General features: G+C 36.4%; 1 protein-coding gene across 13 annotated transcripts in view; it reads left to right on the top strand.

The window, feature by feature from the left end:
- ppip5k1.L (diphosphoinositol pentakisphosphate kinase 1 L homeolog) overlaps nucleotides 1-23569 on the top strand; it is a 104995-nt gene that overhangs the window by 38858 nt on the left and 42568 nt on the right. For all 13 annotated transcript variants that reach the window (XM_041586813.1, XM_018253158.2, XM_041586818.1 and 10 more), the window contains exons 14-24: nucleotides 658-743; nucleotides 1751-1876; nucleotides 9683-9804; nucleotides 11200-11382; nucleotides 14798-14939; nucleotides 15524-15747; nucleotides 16196-16323; nucleotides 16742-16856; nucleotides 17542-17649; nucleotides 17944-18060; nucleotides 18711-18875. In XM_041586813.1, the coding sequence (XP_041442747.1) occupies nucleotides 658-743; nucleotides 1751-1876; nucleotides 9683-9804; nucleotides 11200-11382; nucleotides 14798-14939; nucleotides 15524-15747; nucleotides 16196-16323; nucleotides 16742-16856; nucleotides 17542-17649; nucleotides 17944-18060; nucleotides 18711-18875 (1516 nt within the window). The remainder of the gene's footprint in view (nucleotides 1-657; nucleotides 744-1750; nucleotides 1877-9682; nucleotides 9805-11199; nucleotides 11383-14797; nucleotides 14940-15523; nucleotides 15748-16195; nucleotides 16324-16741; nucleotides 16857-17541; nucleotides 17650-17943; nucleotides 18061-18710; nucleotides 18876-23569) is intronic.

Genomic DNA, 23569 nt, shown 5'->3' with positions numbered 1-23569 from the left:
ACTGTTTGCATTTGAATGTGACCTGTATGCTGAGTATCAATTGCAAACCCACTGAACAATTACTGTATGTCCCATGTCCCCCCCCCCCTTAAAGTCACTGGCTAAGTCAGAGTTAGAGAGATGAAAAGCAGGAAGTAGTTTTCTGTTATGTTAGGCATCCACTTACTACAGCCTTTATGCATTACATTTTTGGCTAACTAACTATATTAGAAACATTTTTTATTTTGCACAGCCTATCTATTAACCCAGTTTTTATTTTTACATTGAACTATTCTTTTAATGCAAACCCTCATGTTACCTAACAACCACCATTCATTTTTATAGTACCTGTCAGTGGGGAATAGGTCGATCCAGTCTCCTGTCTGTCCCATATTGTGTATGCACTGACATACACATGATAAGCATGACCACGTACACAAGTGGTGGATTTTGGTGATGTATACTTAGATTTCTACACCAAAATCCACCGCAGGCCGAGCTTTTGCCTGTAAGTGCATACACAACTTGAGCTGGCTGTGGGTGGATTGGTCTTTCCTACACTGGAATATCTACGCCAGTTGTAAAACCTCAAGTGTGCCAATGGCCTTAAGGATCATGTTTTTTGTATACCTTGCATGCCAATATCTAATAAATGTTACATCTATTTTTATTTATTAGGTATGGTCATTTCTCTGGCATTAACAGAAAGGTGCAGTTGACATATTTGCCCCATGGGCACCCAAAGACATCCAGTGAGGATGATGGTAAGGGTTCAAAAGCTTTCCATGTATTCCCCATGACATAAATGTACATGCACATTTCTGCTGCAATGTTAGCTACACCTATTCCAAAAAGTCTGCTGTAGCCTGCAGTGATTCTCTTTGCAACATATTTTTGCCCCTATGTTGGATGCAGAGATCTCAAACTAAATAAAATGTAGCTTTATGGCTTATGTTGTGAACTAGTCTTGTATGTGCAGTTGCTCTGAAGTCTTGTGCACCACAGTTCACTAATGCCATTGCTATGGGGGGAGGAACAATTTGTACTAGTTGTGGCTTGCTCTTTAAAAACAGAGGCAGAAAGTCTCCAGCTGCCACATTGTGATTGTGGTACTAGACAGTTTTTTGTATGTTGATTGATGATACTGAAGGGATTCTGTCATTATTTTATGGTGTAGTTTTTATTCCTACATTACACTGTTTACACTGCAAATAATTCACTTTACCATGTAAAATTAAATTCCTATCCCAACAAGTGAATTTGTTTGGTTGTAATATTGGTGTGTAGGCAGCCATCTCAGGTCACTTTGCCTGGGCATATGCTTTCCGAAAGAGCCAGCGCTGCACTATGGAACTGCTTTCTGACAGGCTGTTGTTTCTCCTGCTTAATGTAACCTCATGTGTCACAGTGGGACATGGATTTTTACTAATGAGTGCTGTTCTTAGATTTGCTAGGGAGATGTTATCTTGTGTTAGGGAACTGTTATCTGGTTACCTTACCATTGTTCTGTTGTTGCTGGGGAAAGGGTACTCAAAATTATTTGCAGTACAGCTGTAAAGAGTGACACGTGACTGGGGGCTCCTGGGAGACTAATAATATGTCTAGCCCCATGTCAGATTTCAAAATTAAATATAAAAAAATCAGTTTGCTCTTTTGAAAAATAGATTTAAGTGCAGAAGTCTGCTAGAGCCGCACTATTAGCTGATGCATTTTGAAAAAAAACATGTTTTCCCATGACAGTATCCCTTTAACATAAGTTTACACCCCACAGATGCACGAAAGGACTCACCTTCTCTTTTGTTAGTATTGAAATGGGGTGGTGAATTGACCCCAGCTGGAAAAGTACAGGCCGAAGAGCTTGGTCGAGCATTTCGTTGTATGTACCCAGGAGGACAAGGTTGGCAACTTTTTAAATTGTATACTTTTAAAACTCTGATTCATTTTTATTGGGATGGTTCATATTAAAAATAACTATTAGTATGATGTAAACAGCAGTAATCCATTTGCAAATAATCTTCATTTTTAATATTTAAAAAAATACATATAAATTGTATAACTCTCTTGACTTTTTTTTTTAACTGCTATTGATTTGCAAGGACTTAATTAAAAAAATGGAAGATGGCCATAAAAGAAAGATAAGCTATTACAGAAAAAAAACAGTAAAAGTAGCACTTACTCTAACTTTTTGTTTGACATCCAGATAGCATGTTAAGTGGTGGCAAAACTAGATGTTACTTGGCCTGACAACAAATTCAATTTAGGGCCAAAATATTAATAAGTTGGCCTATTTTACAAAGATATATTAAAATTGTTCATTAATTAGGGCCTCACTTGGACCCCTACACTCTTGGGCCCCCCTGCAACTACAGGGTCTTCTTGATGTAATCATTGATGTTAAGGTGCAGGCTTTAAAAGCAGGGTGAAAATTAATGCTAATTCATCCAAACATACAAATAAATAAATAACAAGCTGCTTAAAACAGATCCATGTATAACATACTAAAAGTTAATATAAACGTGAGCATTCCCGTTAATGTTATTTAATATTCTTTGTTTTATTTCCTTCACTGTATGAATTGCGTACTCCTATTAATTTTTTTTTACTGTTTTCAACTTCTTTAGACTTTTATGATTTTTCCTTTCTTTCAGATCACATTCTTTTTGGTTTAATTGTGCAACCTTTCCCCATTGCCAGATTTCTATTTTAGGTCCCAATTTTGTGTCCATGTATCTCTGAATGTGACACTTTTTTTTGCTGATACTAGTGATATCATCTGAGAATAAGTGGCAGAGGTTTCTCCATTGTTTATACCTCATTAATGAGTATTACTCTGTCCTTTCTTTGTTGTACCAACTATTTTAGTGGATGGTAACATCCCGGCTTTGGGCTGTAGCTCCCCTATAGACTGCGGTAAGAGCCAAGAATGCCAGTGTGATCTGCACAATCCCCATATATGCATCTGGGAACTTTTTCCTGTTATTGTACTAAACAACATTTCAGGAAACTAATGTCTTCTTGTATTGAGGTTTTTCTGTTCTTAACCTTCCTCGCTAACTCAGGGCTATCCAACAGGTGGCACATGTTATGTCCAGCATCCAGCACCTATTTACAAAATAGGTTTTACATACAAAGCACCGAAAATGTTGGATAGCACTACTCTAACTTGTTGTGGTATAGATCCTATGATAAATCAGACCAACAGGTTACATAAAGCATGTTCTCTGAAATTCAGGCTATTACTGATGGAATTTACTGTGCCTATAGAAAGTTAGCGCATTGTTTTAAAATTGTATCCTTTCTCATGAGATCTGAAACAAAACCTATGAAATTATTTTTTCTTCCTTAAGTCATAGCCCATAACCTTCATCTTTCAATTAAATTAATTTTATAGATCAAACATATTGCTTTTATGTCTCATGCAAATTAGATGTTGCCTGTATGGATGTTTGGACATTCACTAGGTTACTCCGCCTTTCATCAAATCTGATCATACCTAGGAAAGAAGAGGAACTCGGCAATCTGGTTTTATGACCAGTAATTTATAAATGTGTGCCCAATATCACACACTCTGCAAAAAATAATTTTGTGATAAATAGTTTTTTACTCTTTCTAATCTATGCACACAGTTTCTAAAAAGTGCATCTAAACAAATATTTTGTGCAAACAGCCAAGAAGAAATGTTGCTTGTAGGTGGAGGTACAGGTGTCTCAGCAGTTCACAGATCTAGTATTCCAGATAGTTATCCTTATCCCATAGGGATTTGGTGTCTAATAAACCTTTTATGTAGTTTTATCCCTTAATGCAGGGGTCCCCAACCTTTGGTACCTGTGAGCCACATTAAAATGTAAGAAAATATTGGAGAGTAACAAATCCATGCAAAAAGTTCCTGGGGTGCCAAATATGGGCTGTGATTGACCATTGGTAGCTCCTATGTTGATTTGCAGCCAACAGGTGGCTCTGTTTGGCAGTACACATGGTTTTTATGCAACTAAAGATTTCCTTTAAGCCAGGAATTTAAAAAGATACACCTGCTTTGCGGTCACTGGGAGCAACATCCAAGGGGTCGGATCACTGCCTTAATGGTACTTTGAACACTACTGAGACACCCTTTCAAGATGCTATGCAACCACTTTCTCTTACTTGTCATCCAAAAGATTGTCTTTTTTTTTCCTGTAGTTTATTCCTCTGCCTATCAGTATATGTAGAGAGAATTAAAGGAAAACTATACCCCTCAAACAATGTAGGTCTATATAAAAATATATTGCTTAAAACAGCTCATATATAAAACCCTGCTTCATGTAAATAAACCATTTTCTTAATAATATACTTTTTAGTAGTATCTGCCATTGGGTAATCATAAATAGAAAATTGCCATTTAAAAAAAAAAAAATACGGACAGCCAACTGGGATCATATGATTCACAGTGCATACAAACACACCAAACAAACTATACCTGTTAGGTCACATGAGCCAATTAACAGACAGAGTTCTGTCTTTTGCTTCCACACTCCTCCTGCTGCAGTTAGACCTGCAGTATTTCTGGTCAGCTGATCTCTGAGGCAGCATAGAGACCATCACGAAATGGTGGTTCAAGGCAAGAGATGTAAAAGGGCAATATTTACTTAAATATATATATATCGGTATGACAAAATTCTTTAATATGCCACTTAATATGATATAAATCTGTTGCTCAAGTATTCATTTTGGGGGTATAGTTTTCCTTTAATCGGGTTATGAACACTAAGGCATACACACTGACCTTTGGAAAACTTGGAGACAGGCATGCACCAATCAGAATCCAGGAGCCAAATTTTTTTGTCACCAGGGGACACACAGAATTTTTTTTTAAGTCTAATAAATTTGAATATACTCAAAATTCGATTGGAGGGTTATTTGATGGAAAAACTAGACTATCTAAAACTCGCCTGGATATTATCGACCCGAAAACTCGAATCGAATTTGGATCTTTTAAACAACACATTTTGGCTTCTGGATTCCACATTAAGGTTTGGATTGGTGCCTGCCTGTCCCCAAGTTTGGGCATGAGCACCCAGACCCACCATTTTATGTGGATTTATGTCTTCCAATTCACTTTCATATACACACTGACCTGAAAGACCACAGTAGCAAAATGCATTCAGCAGGCTAAGGTAAAAATAAGCTTTCATCCTTGTTCTAAATCATAGTACATTTGGCTAGGGTGCTAAATGCTTTTTGTGTAACAATGGAGCTTACTTATGCAGAGCAGGTGTGTAATGGAGTAATACTTACTTCAACACTTCAAAGTGTTATTCTTTGGAGCAGCTCTCCATTTAGTACTTTGTTTTCTTATTATTACTCTAAATTGTCCCATCTTTCCTGTTACCTCCAAATATAAAATTACTTTTACATTTATTTTTTTTAAATATCTTTTTCTCCTACATTTAGGAGATGCCAAAATTTCCTACCTATAATATATGTCATGGCATGGCTATTATATTTCCTGGGTTTGACAAATTGGTTTGGTTACAGTTTGTTTATCGTGTTCTATACAGTATGTTGTACTGACATTGTACAATTGTTAATTTTACTAGACCATATTATCCTATAAGGGATTACTTTATGATACTGTCCTTCAAAAGACAAAAAAAGAAAAAAGTTTGTCGGTAGAATACAGCCTTAGCAACAACAACAAAAAATTCCTTTCACCAATCGCCAACCTTTTGCCATCCAGGTTCCTGGTGTAATATGCAATATAATCAGTATACTGCTTTTGTCTTATTGCCGGGCTTTTTCCTGGTTAGTTTTGATACAGTCCCAAAGATAATAGTTATAAAAATCTTGCTGGACTTGCTGTTTCTAGTCACCAGGACTTTGTATGCTCTCTGAAATGGTATCGGTTTTCATATACAGCTAGGGTATATGATTTTTGTTCCTTCAGTAAATCACATTAGTTTATTCAGTCCCACTCTAAATTTTTGGACAGTTCCAACCAAATCAATGATTGTCCAACCCAGTTTGCTTTGCTTTGCTACAAGTATGGGATCTCTTATCTGCAAACCCATTATCCATAATACTCTGAATTATGGGATGACCATCTATGATAGAGTCCAATTTAATTTTTGAAAATGATTTCCCCTTTCTTTCAAATAATAAAACAATAACTTTGTGAGTAACTATATTGTGTGAATCCATAGTGGTGGCAAAACATCACATTTATTTAATGTTTAAATTACTTTTGCAAATTTATCTGAAAATGCCAGATCTCAAGCATTCCAAATAACAGATCGTACACTTGTACCAATATATTGTCACAAAATGGCTCCAGTATTCTACTGAGCATAAAAGGAGAAGCCAGTTTTTGCAGGGTAATACTATTTCAGCTTCCTTTACTAACAGCATGTAATCTGAGCATGGATAAATTGCCTTAACCAAACTAATATCTGCAGTTTATATATTGTATGACACACACATGCCCACACAAATACACACTCCCAGTATATCTATCTATATATATATATATATGTGTGTTATGACATTCCCATAATTAATAATGATATTTGAAGACACAACTTTAGAACACATAAATAAACAATATTGCCATATTTTGTAAACCTTACTTATCATTTGTGTATATGTATATGTATATGTGTATATATATATATATATATATATATATATATATATATATATATATATATATATATATATATATATATATATATATATATATATATATATATATATATATATATATATACTCTATAGTTTCCTCTATTTTTTTTTGTTAATATCCTAGTTATAATACCAGTAATAATATCAGATAATAATCTGGTAATAATTACAGTGATTTTTTGTATGAAAAGGGATGCTTTTCCTTCAGGGTAGCTGATAAATACATAGTTAGGGCACCCAAAGACACAGACATATTTGTAATATAAAAGTAGTAGTTTTGTAAAAGAAACTGTATGTTCACAGAGTAACTCATAAAAAAGTTCATTCCCATATTGTGTGCTTTAAATCAAGTCTTTTAAATGTGGACAGTCAGTCTGCAGTTAGTTGTAGAGAAGATTTGTAAACCAATGTATGCCAAGATGAGTTCTTCTCTAGCTTGTTAGATGAGGGTCTTAAATACATACATTCTGTTGGTCCTCTAAATCTCAGTTGCCTTTCAGCATTCGTCTATTGAATTCATTATGGCAAAGTAAAAACCTGGAAGCCCTGCACCTGCTTCATATATGCCAAGATAAGGCAATCGATAAGGATAAGTACCCTATTTTCCATTTTAATGGATAGAAGATAGGGAGTTAAAGAACAGTAACATCAAAAAATGAAAGTGTTTTCAAGTTATGAATAAATATTGTAGAGTTGCCCTGCTCTGGTAAAACAGGTCTGTATGCTTCATAAACTTGACTATAGTTTATATAAACAAGCTGCTGTGTACCCATGTGTACCCATGGGGGTAGACATTCAAGCACAGGACACATAGTAAATAACCGATAAGCTGAATAGAATCCCATTGAATACTACAGTGTTTATCTGTTGTCTGCTGTGTAACCTGCGCCTTTTCTCCTTTTTCAGCCTTAAAGGAAAACTATACCCCCAAAATGAATACTTAAGCAACAGATAGTTTATATCAAATTGAATGACATATTAAAGAATCTTACCAAACTGGAATATATATTTTCATAAATATTGCCCTTTTACATCTCTTGCCTTGAACCACCATTTCGTGACTCTATCTGTGCTGCCTCAGAGATCACCTGACCAGAAATACTACAACACTAACTGTAACAGGAAGAAGTGAGGAGGCAAAGGCATGTGACCTAACATGTGGTTTGTATGTGTGCACAGTGAATCTTACGATCTCAGGGGGCGGCCCTTATTTTTTAAAATGGCAATTTTTTATTTATGATTACCCAATGGCACATACTACTAAAAAAGTATATTATTATGATAATGGTTTATTTACATGAAGCAGGGTTTTACATATGAGCTGTTTTACTCAGTATCTTTTAATAGAGACCTACATTGTTTGGGGGGTATAGTTTTCCTTTAAATGGCTGCCCCCACGAATACAAACAACTTGTTTTATAAACTAAAGTAGTGTGTCTGAACGAAACACACCAGTTTTACTAGTGCAGGGCAACACTGCATTTTATTTTCATTACAGGTATGGGACCTGTTATCCAGAATGCTTGGGACCTGGGGTTTTCCTGATAACAGATCTTTCTGTAATTTTGATCTTTATACCTTAAGTCTACTAGAAAATCATGTCAACATTAAATAAACCCAATAGGCTGGCCTTGCTTCCAATAAGGATTCATTTTATCTTAGTTGGGATTATGGATGCACGAATCCACTATGTTGGATTCGGCTGAACCCTCAAATCATTCTCAAAAGATTCGGCAGAATACCGAACTGAATCTAAATTTGCATATGCAAATTAGGGATGGAAAGGGAAAACCTTTTTTACATCCTTGTCAGTGCCGGGCCATCGCGGGCAGGCGCCCCAGGCATCCTGGCCCAGCAAAGCACCCAATACCCGAGTGCGCATGCGTGAAAAGACACAAGTGCACATGCGCACTTCCGTTTTTCGCACATGCGCACTGCCAGAGCAGGAACCGGACTAGGGGATAGCAGAGGCAGAGAAGGTGCGTGCCTGGCGCCCCTCCAGCTTTGCACCCTAGGCATGTGCCTACTCTGCCTACCCCTAGTTCCGGCCCTGGTCCTTGTTTTGTGACAAAAAGTTAGGCTGTTTCCCTCACCGGCCAAAATTTGCATATGCAAACTAGGATTCGGTTCAGCCAGGCAGAAGGATTTGGGTAGTTGGTATCAAGTACAAGGTACTGTTTTATTATAGCAGAGAAAAAGGAAATCATTTTTACAATTTTGAAGTATTTGGATAAAATTAAGTCTATGGGAGATGGCGTTTCCGTAATTCGGAACTTTCTGGATAACGTGTTTCAGGATAACGGATCCCACACCTGTACTTTAAAACACGTTAATTTTTTGGTGTTACTGTTCCTTTACGAAAAAAATTCCTGCTTCAAGGTTGGTGTCATGTAATAACATGTTAAAGAAGCCAGTCGATTCTTATGTTGAAGACATGCTTCTGTCATATAAAATACTATTTGAAAGAAAAAAAGATTTGATTTGATGACTCCCCAAAAAGGCCTATGAATAGTCTATTTGTAAAGGAGACAAACTGGTACAAGAGGAAGTTATTACCAACACCATAAACACTAGTATAAACCTAAACCTGCACCACAGGCCTCACATTAATTGCATAATTCCAATGTAAGTCTAAATTCTGCTAACAACAGAACAGTAAGTGGAAACATTTGTATTAGGTGTAGCTTTCCATAGGCACTGTATGTTATTTTCTATCCCTTTGCTAGTTCTGGAAGAAACAGATGGAATGAGCTAAAGAATTGTCTTTTCCATCACAATTACTGAAGCAAGCTGGTCCGTGTGGCACCAGCTGTCTCTACTATTATTAAATAGTGATATTACTTATCTGCCACTTCATGCAACTCAGTATTGTCATGGCATCCAAAACTAGTACCCAATATTTCTTTCTTTTTCTCCTCAAAATTATACCTTTATATTCATTATTGTTGTGCTGTTATTGGTGTGAATTCTCTGATATGATAAAACGTATTCTTTAAATGACTTGGCCTGTATTGTATCTAAAACCGGCCACTTAACTTGTACATTGTAGGAGATTATGCTGGATTCCCTGGCTGTGGATTGCTTCGCCTGCATAGCACATATCGCCATGATCTGAAAATTTATGCGTCTGATGAAGGACGAGTGCAGATGACAGCAGCAGCTTTTGCAAAGGTATTTTATTTTAATTTAAAAAAATTGTATTTACTGTAGATAATTTTATATTTGTGTGTGTGTGTGCCTTTCTCTATAGACCCATGACTGCATGGTTAGATATCTCCAGATGACTGAGTTGCTAGTTTGTGTTATGTGAATAAGGCAGGAAAACAATATGAATGATGAACAATCTAAAGAGATATATAAACAATTCAATTCTATAAAATACATAAATATGTACTGGGCAAGTACATTTAATATGACTCACATTTCTAGGACAGTTGATCTTTTGAAAAATTATTTGGGTGGTATTAGTTTATATATTGTGGGGGGAAATGTCTAATAATATAAAGATAGATTTTAAGATGTGGTTGACATCTAAGTGACTGTGTTAAAAAAAAGGCTTTAGTTCCTCACATTTTTATGCAATCTTTTTGTTCAACCCACTGAATTAAAGCTGAAAGTCTGCAGTTCAACTGCATCTGATTTGTTTCATTTAATTCAATGTGGTAATGTACAGAACCAAAATTAGAGAAAAGTTGTCTCTGTCCAAAGATTTATGGGCCTAACTGTACATAATTCATATCAGTCCCTGACTGAGTAGAATTTACAAACCAAGGTCCCTATCACATTTACTCAACACATGCTTCAGATCTATTATTTTAAGAGCCAATTAACTTATCTTTTTGATTTTTTAGTGTTGGAGGAAACGGGAGCACCCAGAGTAAACCCGTGCAGACATGGGGAGAACAAACAAACAAACAAACAAACTTATGTTACACCCTTATGGTACACAAAGCCAATAATACTAATAATTATAGCATATTTGTCTAAAAGCATACTTTATCAATAGCCATATTGGTCCAACTTTACCATGACTCTGAAAACCTTAACTGGACAGTATCTAGTAGAAGTCAAAGGCAACTGGACATTTAGATTTTTTTTCCCTTGTATATCATGACCTGGATAAATGCAAATCTTTATAGACTTAACTCAACAGTTTAGGGTGAATATTTTATTTTCTTTATAATTTTTTTTGATATATGAGCCCATGTTTTAGCTCCACTAGGATACCTCTGTAATTAGTGTGAGAAAAATATAATAAATTCTGATACTTTGTAGAAAATTGCAGTGCCTCCTACGTGTGTTGGCTGAAGCATACCAATTGTAGCCAGAGAAAGTCTTGGCCAGTAGCTGAGATAATGCACGCTGTGGTATAGATGATGTTTTATGTATTGGAGAAAGAAAATCATTATGGCTAAGAGAAAGCACCAGAACATCTGCTATTTTATAATAAAATTAATTTTTAAAGGTTTTCTTTTTTAAATAACATGCAGTTTGATGTGATTTAGTAGTCATATAAAAATTCTAAATGCTGAAATATACTGTTTCAATGGTTTTTCACATATGCAGGGTCTTCTGGCACTAGAAGGAGAACTTACACCAATTCTTGTACAGATGGTTAAAAGTGCAAACATGAATGGACTCCTTGATAGTGATAGTGACTCCCTTAGCAGTTGTCAGCAAAAAGTAAAGGCCCGTTTGCATGAAATCATGCAGAAGGATAAGGAGTTCTCAGAGGAAGAACAGGAAAAGGTAATTCTACTTATCTGAGTTTGCATCTCTTTGGTATTTGCTATTATTAGTTTGAGGCTAAATTAAAAAGATGGTCAAACTTATTCCAATTTTGTAGGCCATGTAATTTCTGTATTCAAGTCCTTGTCTTCAGAAAAGGGTTTTCAGCTTGAGGTACCAACTTAAAGGAAACTTCAACCCTTAAAGGAACAGTAACAAAAAAAAATGGAAGTGGTTTGAAGTAATGAAAATATAATGTACTGTTGTGCTGCACTGGTGCAACTGGTGTTTTTGCTTCAGAAACTCAACAATACTTTATATTGAAGGGATCCTGTCACTAGAAAACATGTTTTTTTCAAAACGCATCAGTTAATAGAGCTACTCCAGCAGACTTCTGAACTGAAATCCATTTCTCAAAAGAGCAAACAGATTTTTTTATATTCAATTTTGAAATCTGACATGGGGCTAGACATTTTGTCAATTTCCCAGCTGCCCCTGGTCATGTGACTTGTGCCTGCCTTTGCCTGTGCCTGAGAAAGGCTTTCTGGCAGGCTGCTGTTTTTCCTTCTCAATGTAACTGAATGTGTCTCAGTGAGACATGGGTTTTTACTATTGAGTGTTGTTCTTAGATCTACCAGGCAGCTGTTATCTTGTGTTAGGGAGCTGTTATCTGGTTACCTTCCCATTGTTCTTTTGTTTGGCTGCTGGGGGGGGGAGGGGGGTGATATCACTCCAACATGCAGTACAGCAGTAAAGAGTGATTGAAGTTTATCAGAGCACAAGTCACATGACTTAGGGCAGCTTGGAAATTGACAATATGTCTAGCCCCATGTCAGATTTCAAAATTGAATATAAAAAAAATCTGTTTGCTCTTTTGAGAAATGGATTTCAGTGCAGAATTCTGCTGGAGCACCACTATTAACTGATTCATTTTGAAACATTTTTTTCCCCATGACAGTATCCCTTTAAAGGAAAACTATACCCCCCAAACAATGTAGGTCTCTATTAAAAGATACTGAGTAAAACAGCTCATGTGTAAAACCCTGCTTCATGTAAATGAACCATTATCATAATAATATACTTTTTTAGTAGTATGTGCCATTGGGTAATCATAAATAAAAAATTGCCATTTTAAAAAATAAGGGCCGCCCCCTGAGATCGTAAGATTCACTGTGCACACATACAAACCACATGTTAGGTCACATGCCTTTGCCTCCTCACTTCTTCCTGTTACAGTTAGTGTTGTAGTATTTCTGGTCAGGTGATCTCTGAGGCAGCACAGATAGAGTCACGAAATGGTGGTTCAAGGCAAGAGATGTAAAAGGGCAATATTTATGTAAATATATATTCCAGTTTGGTAATATTCATAATATGTCATTCAATTTGATATAAACTATCTGTTGCTTAAGTATTCATTTTGGGGGTATAGTTTTCCTTTAACAAGCTGATGTGTAGCCATGGGGGCAGCCATTCAAAGAAAAAGAAGAAAAGGCACAGGTTACACAGCAGATAACAGACAAGCTCTGTAGTATACAATGGGATTCTTCAGTACTTATCTTTTATCTACCATGTATACTGTGCTTGAATGGCTGTCCCCATGGCTACACAGCAGTTTGTTTATACAAACTATAGTTATAGTTTTATAGCAAACACACCAGTTTTAGAGTGGAGGGCAACAGTACATTATATTGTCATTCCAATAAAACACTTTAATGTTTTGGTGTGACTGGTCCTTTAACTAAAAAACCCTACCCTACATAGACCCTCCTCCCCCCCCCCCCCCCAGCCTAGCTGCAACCCCGGGGAAATGCCCCTTACTTTTTACTTACCCCTCAGTGCAGATTCAGGGATCATAGTTCAAGGCACCTATCTTCCGGGTCTTCGGTAATCTGAGACTGAGACCTGCGAAGCTGCGCATGCGCAGTTGGAGCAATTTCTCGGTTCGAGACAGCTGTGCATGAGCCGAAATAGACAGAAATTGCTGAAGCGCCGAAGATGTCCCGGAAGACCCGGAAGATGTCTGCCATGAACTGCGATCCCTGAATCTGCACCGAGGAGTAAGTAAAAAGTCAGAGGCATTTCCCTGGGGTAGCAGCTAAGCTGGGGGGAGGAGGGATTGGATTCTACGTAGAGTAGGTGGAAGGGTTTTTTTAGTTAAGGGTTGAATTCTCCTTTATACTTAAGGTTAAGGGCAATGACCAATGGGGCACTCTGTCACCCTCAGTAAATGTGGAAAAAGGCATTTTCCTGTGGTTACACCAGATCACCACATAACATAGCCTATGACTAAGTGTTAAAACAATGTGAAATGCATAATGCTGCCTCTGTTGTTGGTACTAAATTAATCTACATCCATTTTACTTCTGCCTGTGATGAACTGCTCATTGAGAGCCTGCTCAAACACACACAATTTATGTAAACAGCACTGACTGTTTTTGTACATTTAACCTTGCAGAAGGGGAGATTAGTCGCCCAGCTAATTTGTCGCTGGGTGACTAATCTCCCCTTCTGCCACCACCCTTACAAAGGCAGAGATACCACTTTTGTATGGTATCAGGACCCTCAATTTGCTGATATCCTACAGTTTGGAAGCTTGGTAGTGTTGCATCCAAATTTTGTATCAGGTACTTAATGAATGGGCAGATAGTACACTCAAAATTCCCTAAAGATTTGTTTTATTTTGTCTCAGGTAAAAATGAGGGATTTTCAAGAAAATTATTTGTACCCTACTTTTTTTTTCTATTTGGGTAATAATTGGAAGAAATGCCCTGCTTATCATCGGGTTGTTTTGAAAAATCATATCAGCCCTTAGGTAACATCAGGGTGCTTAATAAATGTAAGCTCTCCACTTACATGTTGATTTAGGGGGTTATTTATCAAAGGATGAGTTTGTAAGGTTATTTTATACCTCGAATAAACTCACAACTGGAATGGTTTTTTTTTTATTTATGAAAAAACCAATCAGGGCAAAAAAACCTCAAATTGCTCTAATTTATCAAGTTTTGGAGCAAAACCTATCGGTAAAAAACCCCCAAACATCATAAAGGCTACAAACATCTTCAAATGGTTCAAGGGACCTCTGCCATTGACTTCTACATGGCCTTGACAGGTTTTAGCTGGAGTATTGGATTCAAGCTATTTCCAGCTTTGGGGCATAATAAATCTGGAAAAATTCGTTGTTTTTTTTTTAAACCCGAAAAATTCACGGGTTTTTACTGAAAACTACCTTTGAAAACTTGAATTTTTCGGGAAAAATATATAACCCCCTTAATGTTTATAAGATTATGATTTGTTGTTTCATTACCTGACTGACTGACACATATGCAGGAATTGTGTCTAGTATTAACCAAGTTAAAGACGGCAATATCCAAAAAAGTACTTCTTGACTACAGTTATGATCACCTGAAACTATTTATTTCTACTTCTTCATTTCCAGCTGGCCCCTACAAACAGCAAGTCTGTGGTAAACTCCATGGAGTGTATTCAAAATCCTGTAAAAACATGTGACAGCGTGTATTCCCTCATTGAAAATCTTACTTCTCAGATTCAGAAACGCCTGGAAGACCCCAAATCCGCTGGTGAATATTGATAAACTAGTTTCAATGTTTGTTGTATTTTATTAAAAGATGAGTAAGTATGCTATAAGGAAAACTTAACTATTATTTTTAAAAGAATCACATGTAATAATTAGATTACCAGAGCACAGATAAACTTCCTAGATGACTTTAGAATTCTTATGATCTGCTCTGTCCTATTTACTAGACTGTCTAGGAGTTTATCTCCAGAACAATGTGGATATCAGTATTGGTAATGCTTACCTGTATTTTAAAGTGACATTAAAATCATGATAGAAATCCCCTTTGATAATGTTATCAAAGCTGATTTCAATCATGATTTTAATGTCACTTTAAACTACAGTAAGGTATTACCAATACTGGTATTCACATTTTTTGGGAGATAGCGAGTACAATGGGATATAGCCACTACAATGCAGAAAACGCATGGTTTCTATTAACTTCTCTTAAATATTAGTACTGTATTCAATAATATATATTTTTTCTAAAGTGAAATAAAAAAGGATGCATAAGCTTTGCTTAAGGCATCTGGAACTGTAAAACTGTAAAGTGAAGTCCCTGAAACTCTATTGGGTTTTTTTTAACAGATCTGCAGCTGTATCACAGTGAGACCTTAGAATTGATGCTACAACGTTGGAGCAAGTTGGAGAGAGATTTTCGCATGAAGAATGGGCGTTACGATATAAGCAAAATCCCAGATATCTATGATTGTGTTAAATATGATGTTCAACACAACAGCTCTCTGAAACTGGAGGGGACAGATGAACTGTTCAAGATTTCAAAATCACTTGCAGATGTTATAATTCCACAGGTGATTTTTTATTGCTTATAAACCATGTGTTTTTAAATATTAAAACCTCTCTCTCTCTCTCGTTACTTATAGGGCTTATTACAAAGCTAGGTGCAAAAACATTTTCTTGTTCTTATTTAACTGGTAGAAATCAAAGTAAATTGCTGACTTCCTTTTGTGTTCTGGTATAATTGAATTTACCTGCATTTGAGTTTTTTTCAGGATAAAATAGTTGGCCTATGTAGCTGGTAACAAATTTGTATAGTGCTATCACCGTAGATTGTACGTTTTTGCAAGGAAAGAATATGTTTCTGCATATATGCAACAAATTACAGTGCCAATTGCTACTAGCCAAAGGGCTAGCAAGATCTGCATTAATTTTATCATTGATACCCGTGTATCCTTTTTAACCACTGCAACCTGTTATTTCATTAGTGTGTGGTCCTGACAAAAATATTTATGGTTGTAGGAATACGGGATAAATAAGGAGGAAAAACTGGAGATTGCCGTGGGATATTGCCTTCCTCTGATTAAGAAGATTCAACTGGACCTACAGCGAACACATGAGGATGAATCTGTTAACAAACTTCACCCCCTGTAAGATTTTTCTTTAAATGATCACAGATTCTGAATGTATCATTATCTGCGCTATAATAATTCTGATACATGTATATGAAAATAAATGAATGAACGCAGTTTGTGCCCAAGATCTGCATGCACAGCAGATGCAGGTGAAGTATAGGAAACTCTCCATCTGACTCAAAGCTGCGGAACAAATAAGAGGGAGGCCCAAAAAAAGAGTCTGCCATTAGGCATTTAGCATCCTTATAGATAACCTTTCTGACTTAATCAAAAATGCTATCTGGCAAAACCTGCAAGTATTACAAATATAACAAGTCACTGTAGTAAATTCCATTTAGTTGTTTGTTTTATGTGGTATCTGCTTTGATGTGCTGTGTTCTGTTTTAATGTAGATACCAAAAATTCTAATGAATATTATTTTTTCTTGCATTAGCTATTCTAGAGGGGTTTTATCTCCTGGACGCCATGTTAGAACACGGTTATACTTTACCAGCGAAAGTCATGTGCACTCTTTATTAAGTATATTTCGCTATGGAGGACTCTTGGATGTAAGTAAATACTTAGTCAACTTTATAAAAGTAGTCATCATAAGTGTATTCAGTTTTTGGCTATTTGCCCGCTTTTATTGCTCACAAACCTGTTGTATTAATACATAATATATGTATTAGCATTTATATGCAAATATTCATACTGATTTTAAATTACAAATAACCCACATCATCTGAAAAATAAATTGTCATGTTCATCTTCAGTCAAGTGCATTAAAGCAACATTACATTAAGGGTTCAAGTTCAATTTGGCCAGCAACTCTGCATTTGGCCAATTATGAATTCTGCAAAAGGTGTTGGGAATTGACCGAATCTCAAAACTAATCCTGGGTATGTACAATACATGATACTATTTATCCATAACAATTCTCTCTTATTGCATGCAAATGCAAAGTGCTTCTATATTACCAGTGCCAGTGAAAGAGCAGCTAAGCAAGAGTACCTGTATCATGTTTTCCATAACATGACAGTAGACTCATTTTAACATCAACCACATTGTAGGTAAAAAACTACTGCTGGTTGTCATTTAGGAAATACTTATACTGGTGCTCAGTCTTGTTTTATATTGATCTGAGCTGCTATGTGCTGTCTGGAATACTTAATTTCAAGATCATAGCTATTTAATGTGGAAAAGCCAATAATTCAGGTACATTATCAAGAAGACTATGTCTGTAATATGTTCTAGGAGTCCAAGGATCAACAGTGGAAGAGAGCAATGGATTACTTAAGTGCTGTTTCTGAACTAAATTACATGACTCAGATTGTGATTATGCTTTATGAGGACAATAACAAGGTAAGATATTACCGGAAATATCTGGCTTTTTATTGCTTGTGTCACCACCGGTTTTACAGGCATCCAGACATTTCCAGTGTTTTCTTTTTTTTTGTCTGATTGCTGAGGTGTAAATAACTGACTTTTTGTTTATATTTTTGTGTAAACACCCATCAGTGGGGTATGGTGAGCTTCTTAGGTGACAAAACAAGGAAGACAGCCTAAACTGTAGCTTTTTCTAGTTCATATCTGTCTACATGAGCTGGAAATGAGTGTTCTGCCAGTTTATATATTTCCTTTGTGGCTATGTTTCAGGACGTATCCTCAGAGGAACGGTTTCATGTGGAGTTGCATTTCAGTCCAGGAGTCAAGGGCTGTGAGGAAGATCAAAATGCCCCCCTGGGGTTTGGATTTCGTCCAGCATCAGCAGAAGTAAGAGTGGCTCCTTCCAAAGTAGCATCTAGGATTTACTATAAATATGTGGCAATAACATTTTGGCGTGTTACGTAAAGTAATATTGATTGCTCCATCCATTGTTACTACATAAACAAATGTATACTAGCCAATATATTTTAATAGATCAAAATTGTGTGTGTTCAGAGCCTGCAAAGCCAACTGTTTCCTAAGAATTTTTTTTCTATCATTTCTGAGTTTCTCTGAAGCTTTTGCTGTACCTCCTGAGGTTCTGCCTTCAGAATTTTGGAATTGTGGAATTTGTCATGCTCTTTAAGTTAATTGTACTATCAAGCAGACACCAGAGGTGAAGCACAAAATCACTGCATGCCTATATATAGTTTCAAGATCATTTATTTTTCTATAAACTGTAAAAAAAAATTACTTCACTGTCATGGGAGAAAGACAAACAGGAGAAAAGAGCATGTACCGAAAGAAAAAGCTTTAGAACCGAGTTGATGGAAAGGGAGAAAATAGTAAGATAGCATGCATTGGAAGGGAAACTTTGTGTATTATTTCTGTTTACACATCCTGTGCACATCATATCCAGTTTTTATGGCACTGCGGAAAATCACTGATTTTTAATTTTACGATAGATGTTTACATTTGTGTTTTCATTTGGACTGTAGAATGAAGATAAGAAAACTGATCAGGGGAGTTTAGAAGACTTATCCAAAGTGAAAGGAAGTGATGAAGTGGATAGATCTATTCTTATGTCCCCTCTACCACCAGAGCCTCTCAGTCTCCAGCGCAAATCACCACTAACTCGCTCCAGGAAAACCGGGTCAATGGAGGTAACACTGTATATTAAACTACAAAACATTGTATGATTAATGCTACCATTCGTGACCTAATGGATAAATATGTTCTAATAATCAAACTATTGCTTATGTTTGCTTATATTTGTGGAGGTGTTACTTCCACTCTTCCCATGTACCTCTTGTACCGACACACAAACTAGGTCTTTTATTTAGTAAATTAAATGCAAATACAGGTAGTGATGCCACTTGCACCATTGTGTCAGAAGTGATGCCATTCACTCTAAGAAGACCTTATACCACAACATGTGTGCGCTTTTCCAAAATGGGCACTAATTTACGCTCACATTTAAGCCACATGCAAGTTACAGCAAAGTAGTTTGCTTGAGCCTACAATGAGGATGGAATTCTGTCACAAAATGCTAGTTTGTTGGTTAAAAACATGCCAATTTGGGCTGACATTTAGAACTTTGTAAATAGCACCAGTATAGTAAATTATTATAGAAAAAAATCTTCTGAATCTTTTAATATCAATATTTCTCCAAATGTAACTTTTGTGGTTGTGGCCAAACTAAAAAGTGCTGTTTTACCTTTTTTCCTGTGCTTAAGTTGATGACTTTTATAATGAGGTTGTACATTGTTTTTTCTGCTAAGAAGTCTCCCATGCAGATCTCTTCTGCATGGGAGGAACTCTGCTGTGGGCTTTTGGATGGCTACATCCAAAACTATATTTGTTCTCTGTAGAAGATTTTACATGCTTTTGGGGTGGTTTCATCGAAGATGTTTCTTTGTCATCGAGATAATGCCATGACTTTGGTCATTTTTATAAAACTTTCCCCAATTAATTTTATAGCAGCCATTTGAAGAGATATGCCTTACCTAAGTACTTATGCCATAAACTCATATGAATACCTGATTTCCTAGGTTCCCCCTACTTAAAACTTGTGTTTGAATGTTTCACGAATACAGACAAATCCAATATAAAGAACCTTCCATATAATCTACTTACTTAGATACAGCTGTTGGGATCTAAAAATCAGAATATACAAAAACTTGTAATTGGTATCACTGCACATGCTTTTGCCATTGACTTGCCAGTCCTCCATTTGGCTCAACAGATGCAGCTGCAGAGTTTCACCTCTAATAGTGGTGTGTTGCATTGCTTGAACAAGTGCACTTGTGGAATTAATGAGTAATGTGTGACCAAGGAAAAATATTTCATGGGACCTTTTCATCAGAGGTTATGCAGTGCTGATAAGTAGATGAGCATAAATATAGCCTGAAACATGTTATATTGAACCTAACAAGTATGTTTAGGAATTAAGAATGCTAACTAAAGATACAGAAATATACCTGGTGCTGTAAGTAAAAGGGCATTTTATGAAACCTTCAGCCTTGAATCCATTTTTGTGGTGAAATTTTCCAAATCAAGGCTTAGTTGTGAAAGTGAAAGATCAGAACATAAGACTCCTTGCACTTTTTATATATGCTGTATTCCGTAAACAATAATTTCTGATCATGTGACCTTATTAGGAAAAGCCTACTTACTATAGACCTTCATATTATGGTTTGAGCGTACTTACTGTAGACCCTCATATTATGGTTTGTCCAGTAAGATGCTTAAACCTGAGAGCACAGGTTGCACTGCTAGTTTCCCTATTGTATATGCAAAACCATCTGTGTTGAAGCTGTAACTAATTATGCTAATATTGTTTTAAAATTCTACAATTAATAAGGGGCTTATTTGATAACATTCAAATACATTTTTGTCTATGAATATGTGAAAAAAGTCATTTTTTGGAAGTGCTTTTTTTCCCCAATTTTTTGTGTTTGTGGCAATTTTACCTGTATTTACTCATCTGCTTTTTTGTTTTCCTTTTTTCTGACAGTGCCCCATATGCAGAGGTAGAGTAAACTATTATATAACTTTAACAAAAAAAAAGGACGCATGTAAAGATAGAAAAACTCACCAAAGAAAAAAAAATGGTCCAGTTCACCAGCCCCAGACTCCATAAAATCACAAGACTGGTGGTGGGTTCTCAAGGAATTCACAAAGGCTACATAAATATAATGAAAAAGAGAATCTATTCATCTATGCCAACTCTCTGTAGCCTTATTCTTTTCATGCCCCAGAGGCATTTATTATACCCAGTGCAAACACTGCATCCAATTTAAAGCATCCTTTTTAAATGTCTAATCAAAAAGTAATGAAAAATAATTTCACAATGTCACTTTGATCTCTAGATTTGGGGTTTCGGGCAGGAAAAATCTCGCCTCCAAATTATAGAAAGATGCAAAACATGATATATAGGCCATTCAAGTTATAGAGAGTTGGTCAGGTACAGTTATGGAGAGATGTTTGGGAGAAAACAATAGGACTTTATAATCAATAATGAAAATAGGGAGATTAGGACGAGCTGGAGGAATAATGACACTGGAATGTGTAAAAGAATATCTAGGAGAAATTAGACTTAATGTTTGGAGAAACAGAAGTTATTTCCTGTGTTCTATTGTCTTTTTTTCTATAATGTTAACCTTGTTGGTAGTGCTGTGCCGACTTTTACCAGGCCTCGGTTTGTTTCTTTTTAGTACTCTGATCACCTGCTCATTTACATTTAATACCTTTCATGAATGCCAACCCTGTTCAGTGGCACCTTTAAATTAACATTTAGTATGACGTGGAGAGGGATATTCTGAGACAATTTGCAATTGGTTTTCATTTTTTATTATTTGTGGTTTTTGAGTTATTTCGCTTTTTATTCAGTAGTTCTACAGATTGCAGGTTCTGCCATATGGTTGCAAGGGTCCAAATTACCCTGGCAACCATGCACTGACTTGACTAAGAGACTCAGATATGAATAGGAGAGAATCTAAACAGAAAGATGAGTTATAAAAAGTAAATTTGTAGCCTTACACAGCATTTGTTTTTAGATGGGGTCAGTGACCCCTATTTGAAAGCTGGAAAGAGTCAGAAGAAAAAGGCAAATAATTGAAAAAATATACAAAATAAAAAATGAAGGCCAATTCAAAAGTTGCCTAGAATTGGCCATTCTATAACATACTAAAAGTTAACTCAAAAGTGAACCACCCCTTTTTAAGGTAGATGTGCTGTATATGTCTAAGCAGAACAGTCAGACACTTACCACCAGATACAATGTAATTTCTCCTACCGCACACCTGTAGTTCACCAATCTTGCAACTGGTGGTGCGTTTCTTCAGTTGTCCCGGCCGGGTCCCTTAGCAACGTATGTGTATAGAAAACTGATCCGCACAAACACACTGGTTAATGCAGTCGGGAGTATCCCCTTTTTTTTAGCCTCCAAACATTCAAAGTTTCAGGGGGGAACACCCACCATTCATCAGGATGAACTTTCATTTCTGCACTTCATTAATGTCACTGGGCTCCTTACATTCCCCTGACCCACTCACTGTCTAAAATTATGTAGTCTGGACATAAGCAAACATTAGGATTTGATATGATGCAAAGCTTGTCTTGGTAAGAGTTTTTACCCATATGCTTGAATTGTGGATTCAAAAACTAAAGGAAACAAGATTGAAATAATTTATATAGGGGCAGATTTTACAAACTCCCAATTCGACCCTTGATAAATCTGCCTCATAGTGTATGTAAAGTTTATTTTGCTTGACTAACATTATAAAATAGGATTTGGATTTATTTCTTAGGGTGGCAGGTTCCCTTTAACAGCTGAATAAAAGTCCTTGATACAGGCAGTATATGCATTTTTGTAATACATCTACTGTCTTCATTGAATCATTCTCACCTCTCACATTGCAGCCTCACATTTTTTAAATGCTTAATAACAGCTCTTAAAATAGGATGTTTAAATTAAAGTGAAGCATTGCTGTTATAAACTATGCTCTGCATACTAAATCTCACTGCATCTTAAAGGGGATCCAAAGTCAATGAATGCATGAATAGGTTCCTATCGCTAAATAAATCAATTTTGTAATGTATGTCTGTAAGGGTAAGTCGACACTGGGACTTACGAGGAAACTTCGGGCGACTTCGGAAAATGAACCGCCGCATGAGATTAGCCGGCGCAGAGTGAGGGACGGCGTTTGGGGAGATTGGTTGCTGCAAAGACGAGGCGATTAGTCGCCAGGCGACCAAATCTCTCCAAAACGCCCAGTGTGGACTTACCCTTTAAAATTTTGTACCTGCTTTGAGATACATGTAATTGTTTCTGCTGTTTTCTCTTCTCTTTCTTGTTTGCGTCTCCTTCAAAGTTCAGAATCCACTGGCCGTCCTGCTTGCTAGCGGCTTGATGGGCTTCACGTCCAATGCTTAACTGCTAGATAAGGCTCAAGTGTGGTTTAACCCTTACATATACATGCTTGTTGAGAAATGACTTCAACCTCAGAGCATCAGGGAGTAAGAGGGCCAGTGGCTGCTGAACTTCAAAGGAGATTGCAAACAAGACTGACAAGAGAAATCTGCAGAAAAAATCGCATGCACCTCAAAACATGTACAACATTTTAACAGACATACATTACAAAATTTTTTATTTAATGTTGGGAACATAACTTTAGATCTCCTTTAACATTTTGAAATATGATTCTCTTGTTCTATATGTACATGTAGAGAAGATGGTACCCCCATGCTTTTTGAGAAGATCATTGACTTTCGTACGTTCAATGAAATTTAGATCAGAGAAGTGTGTGTTTCAGACGTAGTACTCCGACTCATGGAAGTTTGGATAATGCCAGTG

The sequence above is a fragment of the Xenopus laevis genome, chromosome 3L (genome assembly GCF_017654675.1).
Source record: "Xenopus laevis strain J_2021 chromosome 3L, Xenopus_laevis_v10.1, whole genome shotgun sequence".
NCBI lineage: Eukaryota > Metazoa > Chordata > Amphibia > Anura > Pipidae > Xenopus > Xenopus laevis.
The sequence above is the reverse complement of the archived record's forward strand: the minus strand, read 5'-3'. Positions and strand labels throughout refer to the sequence as shown.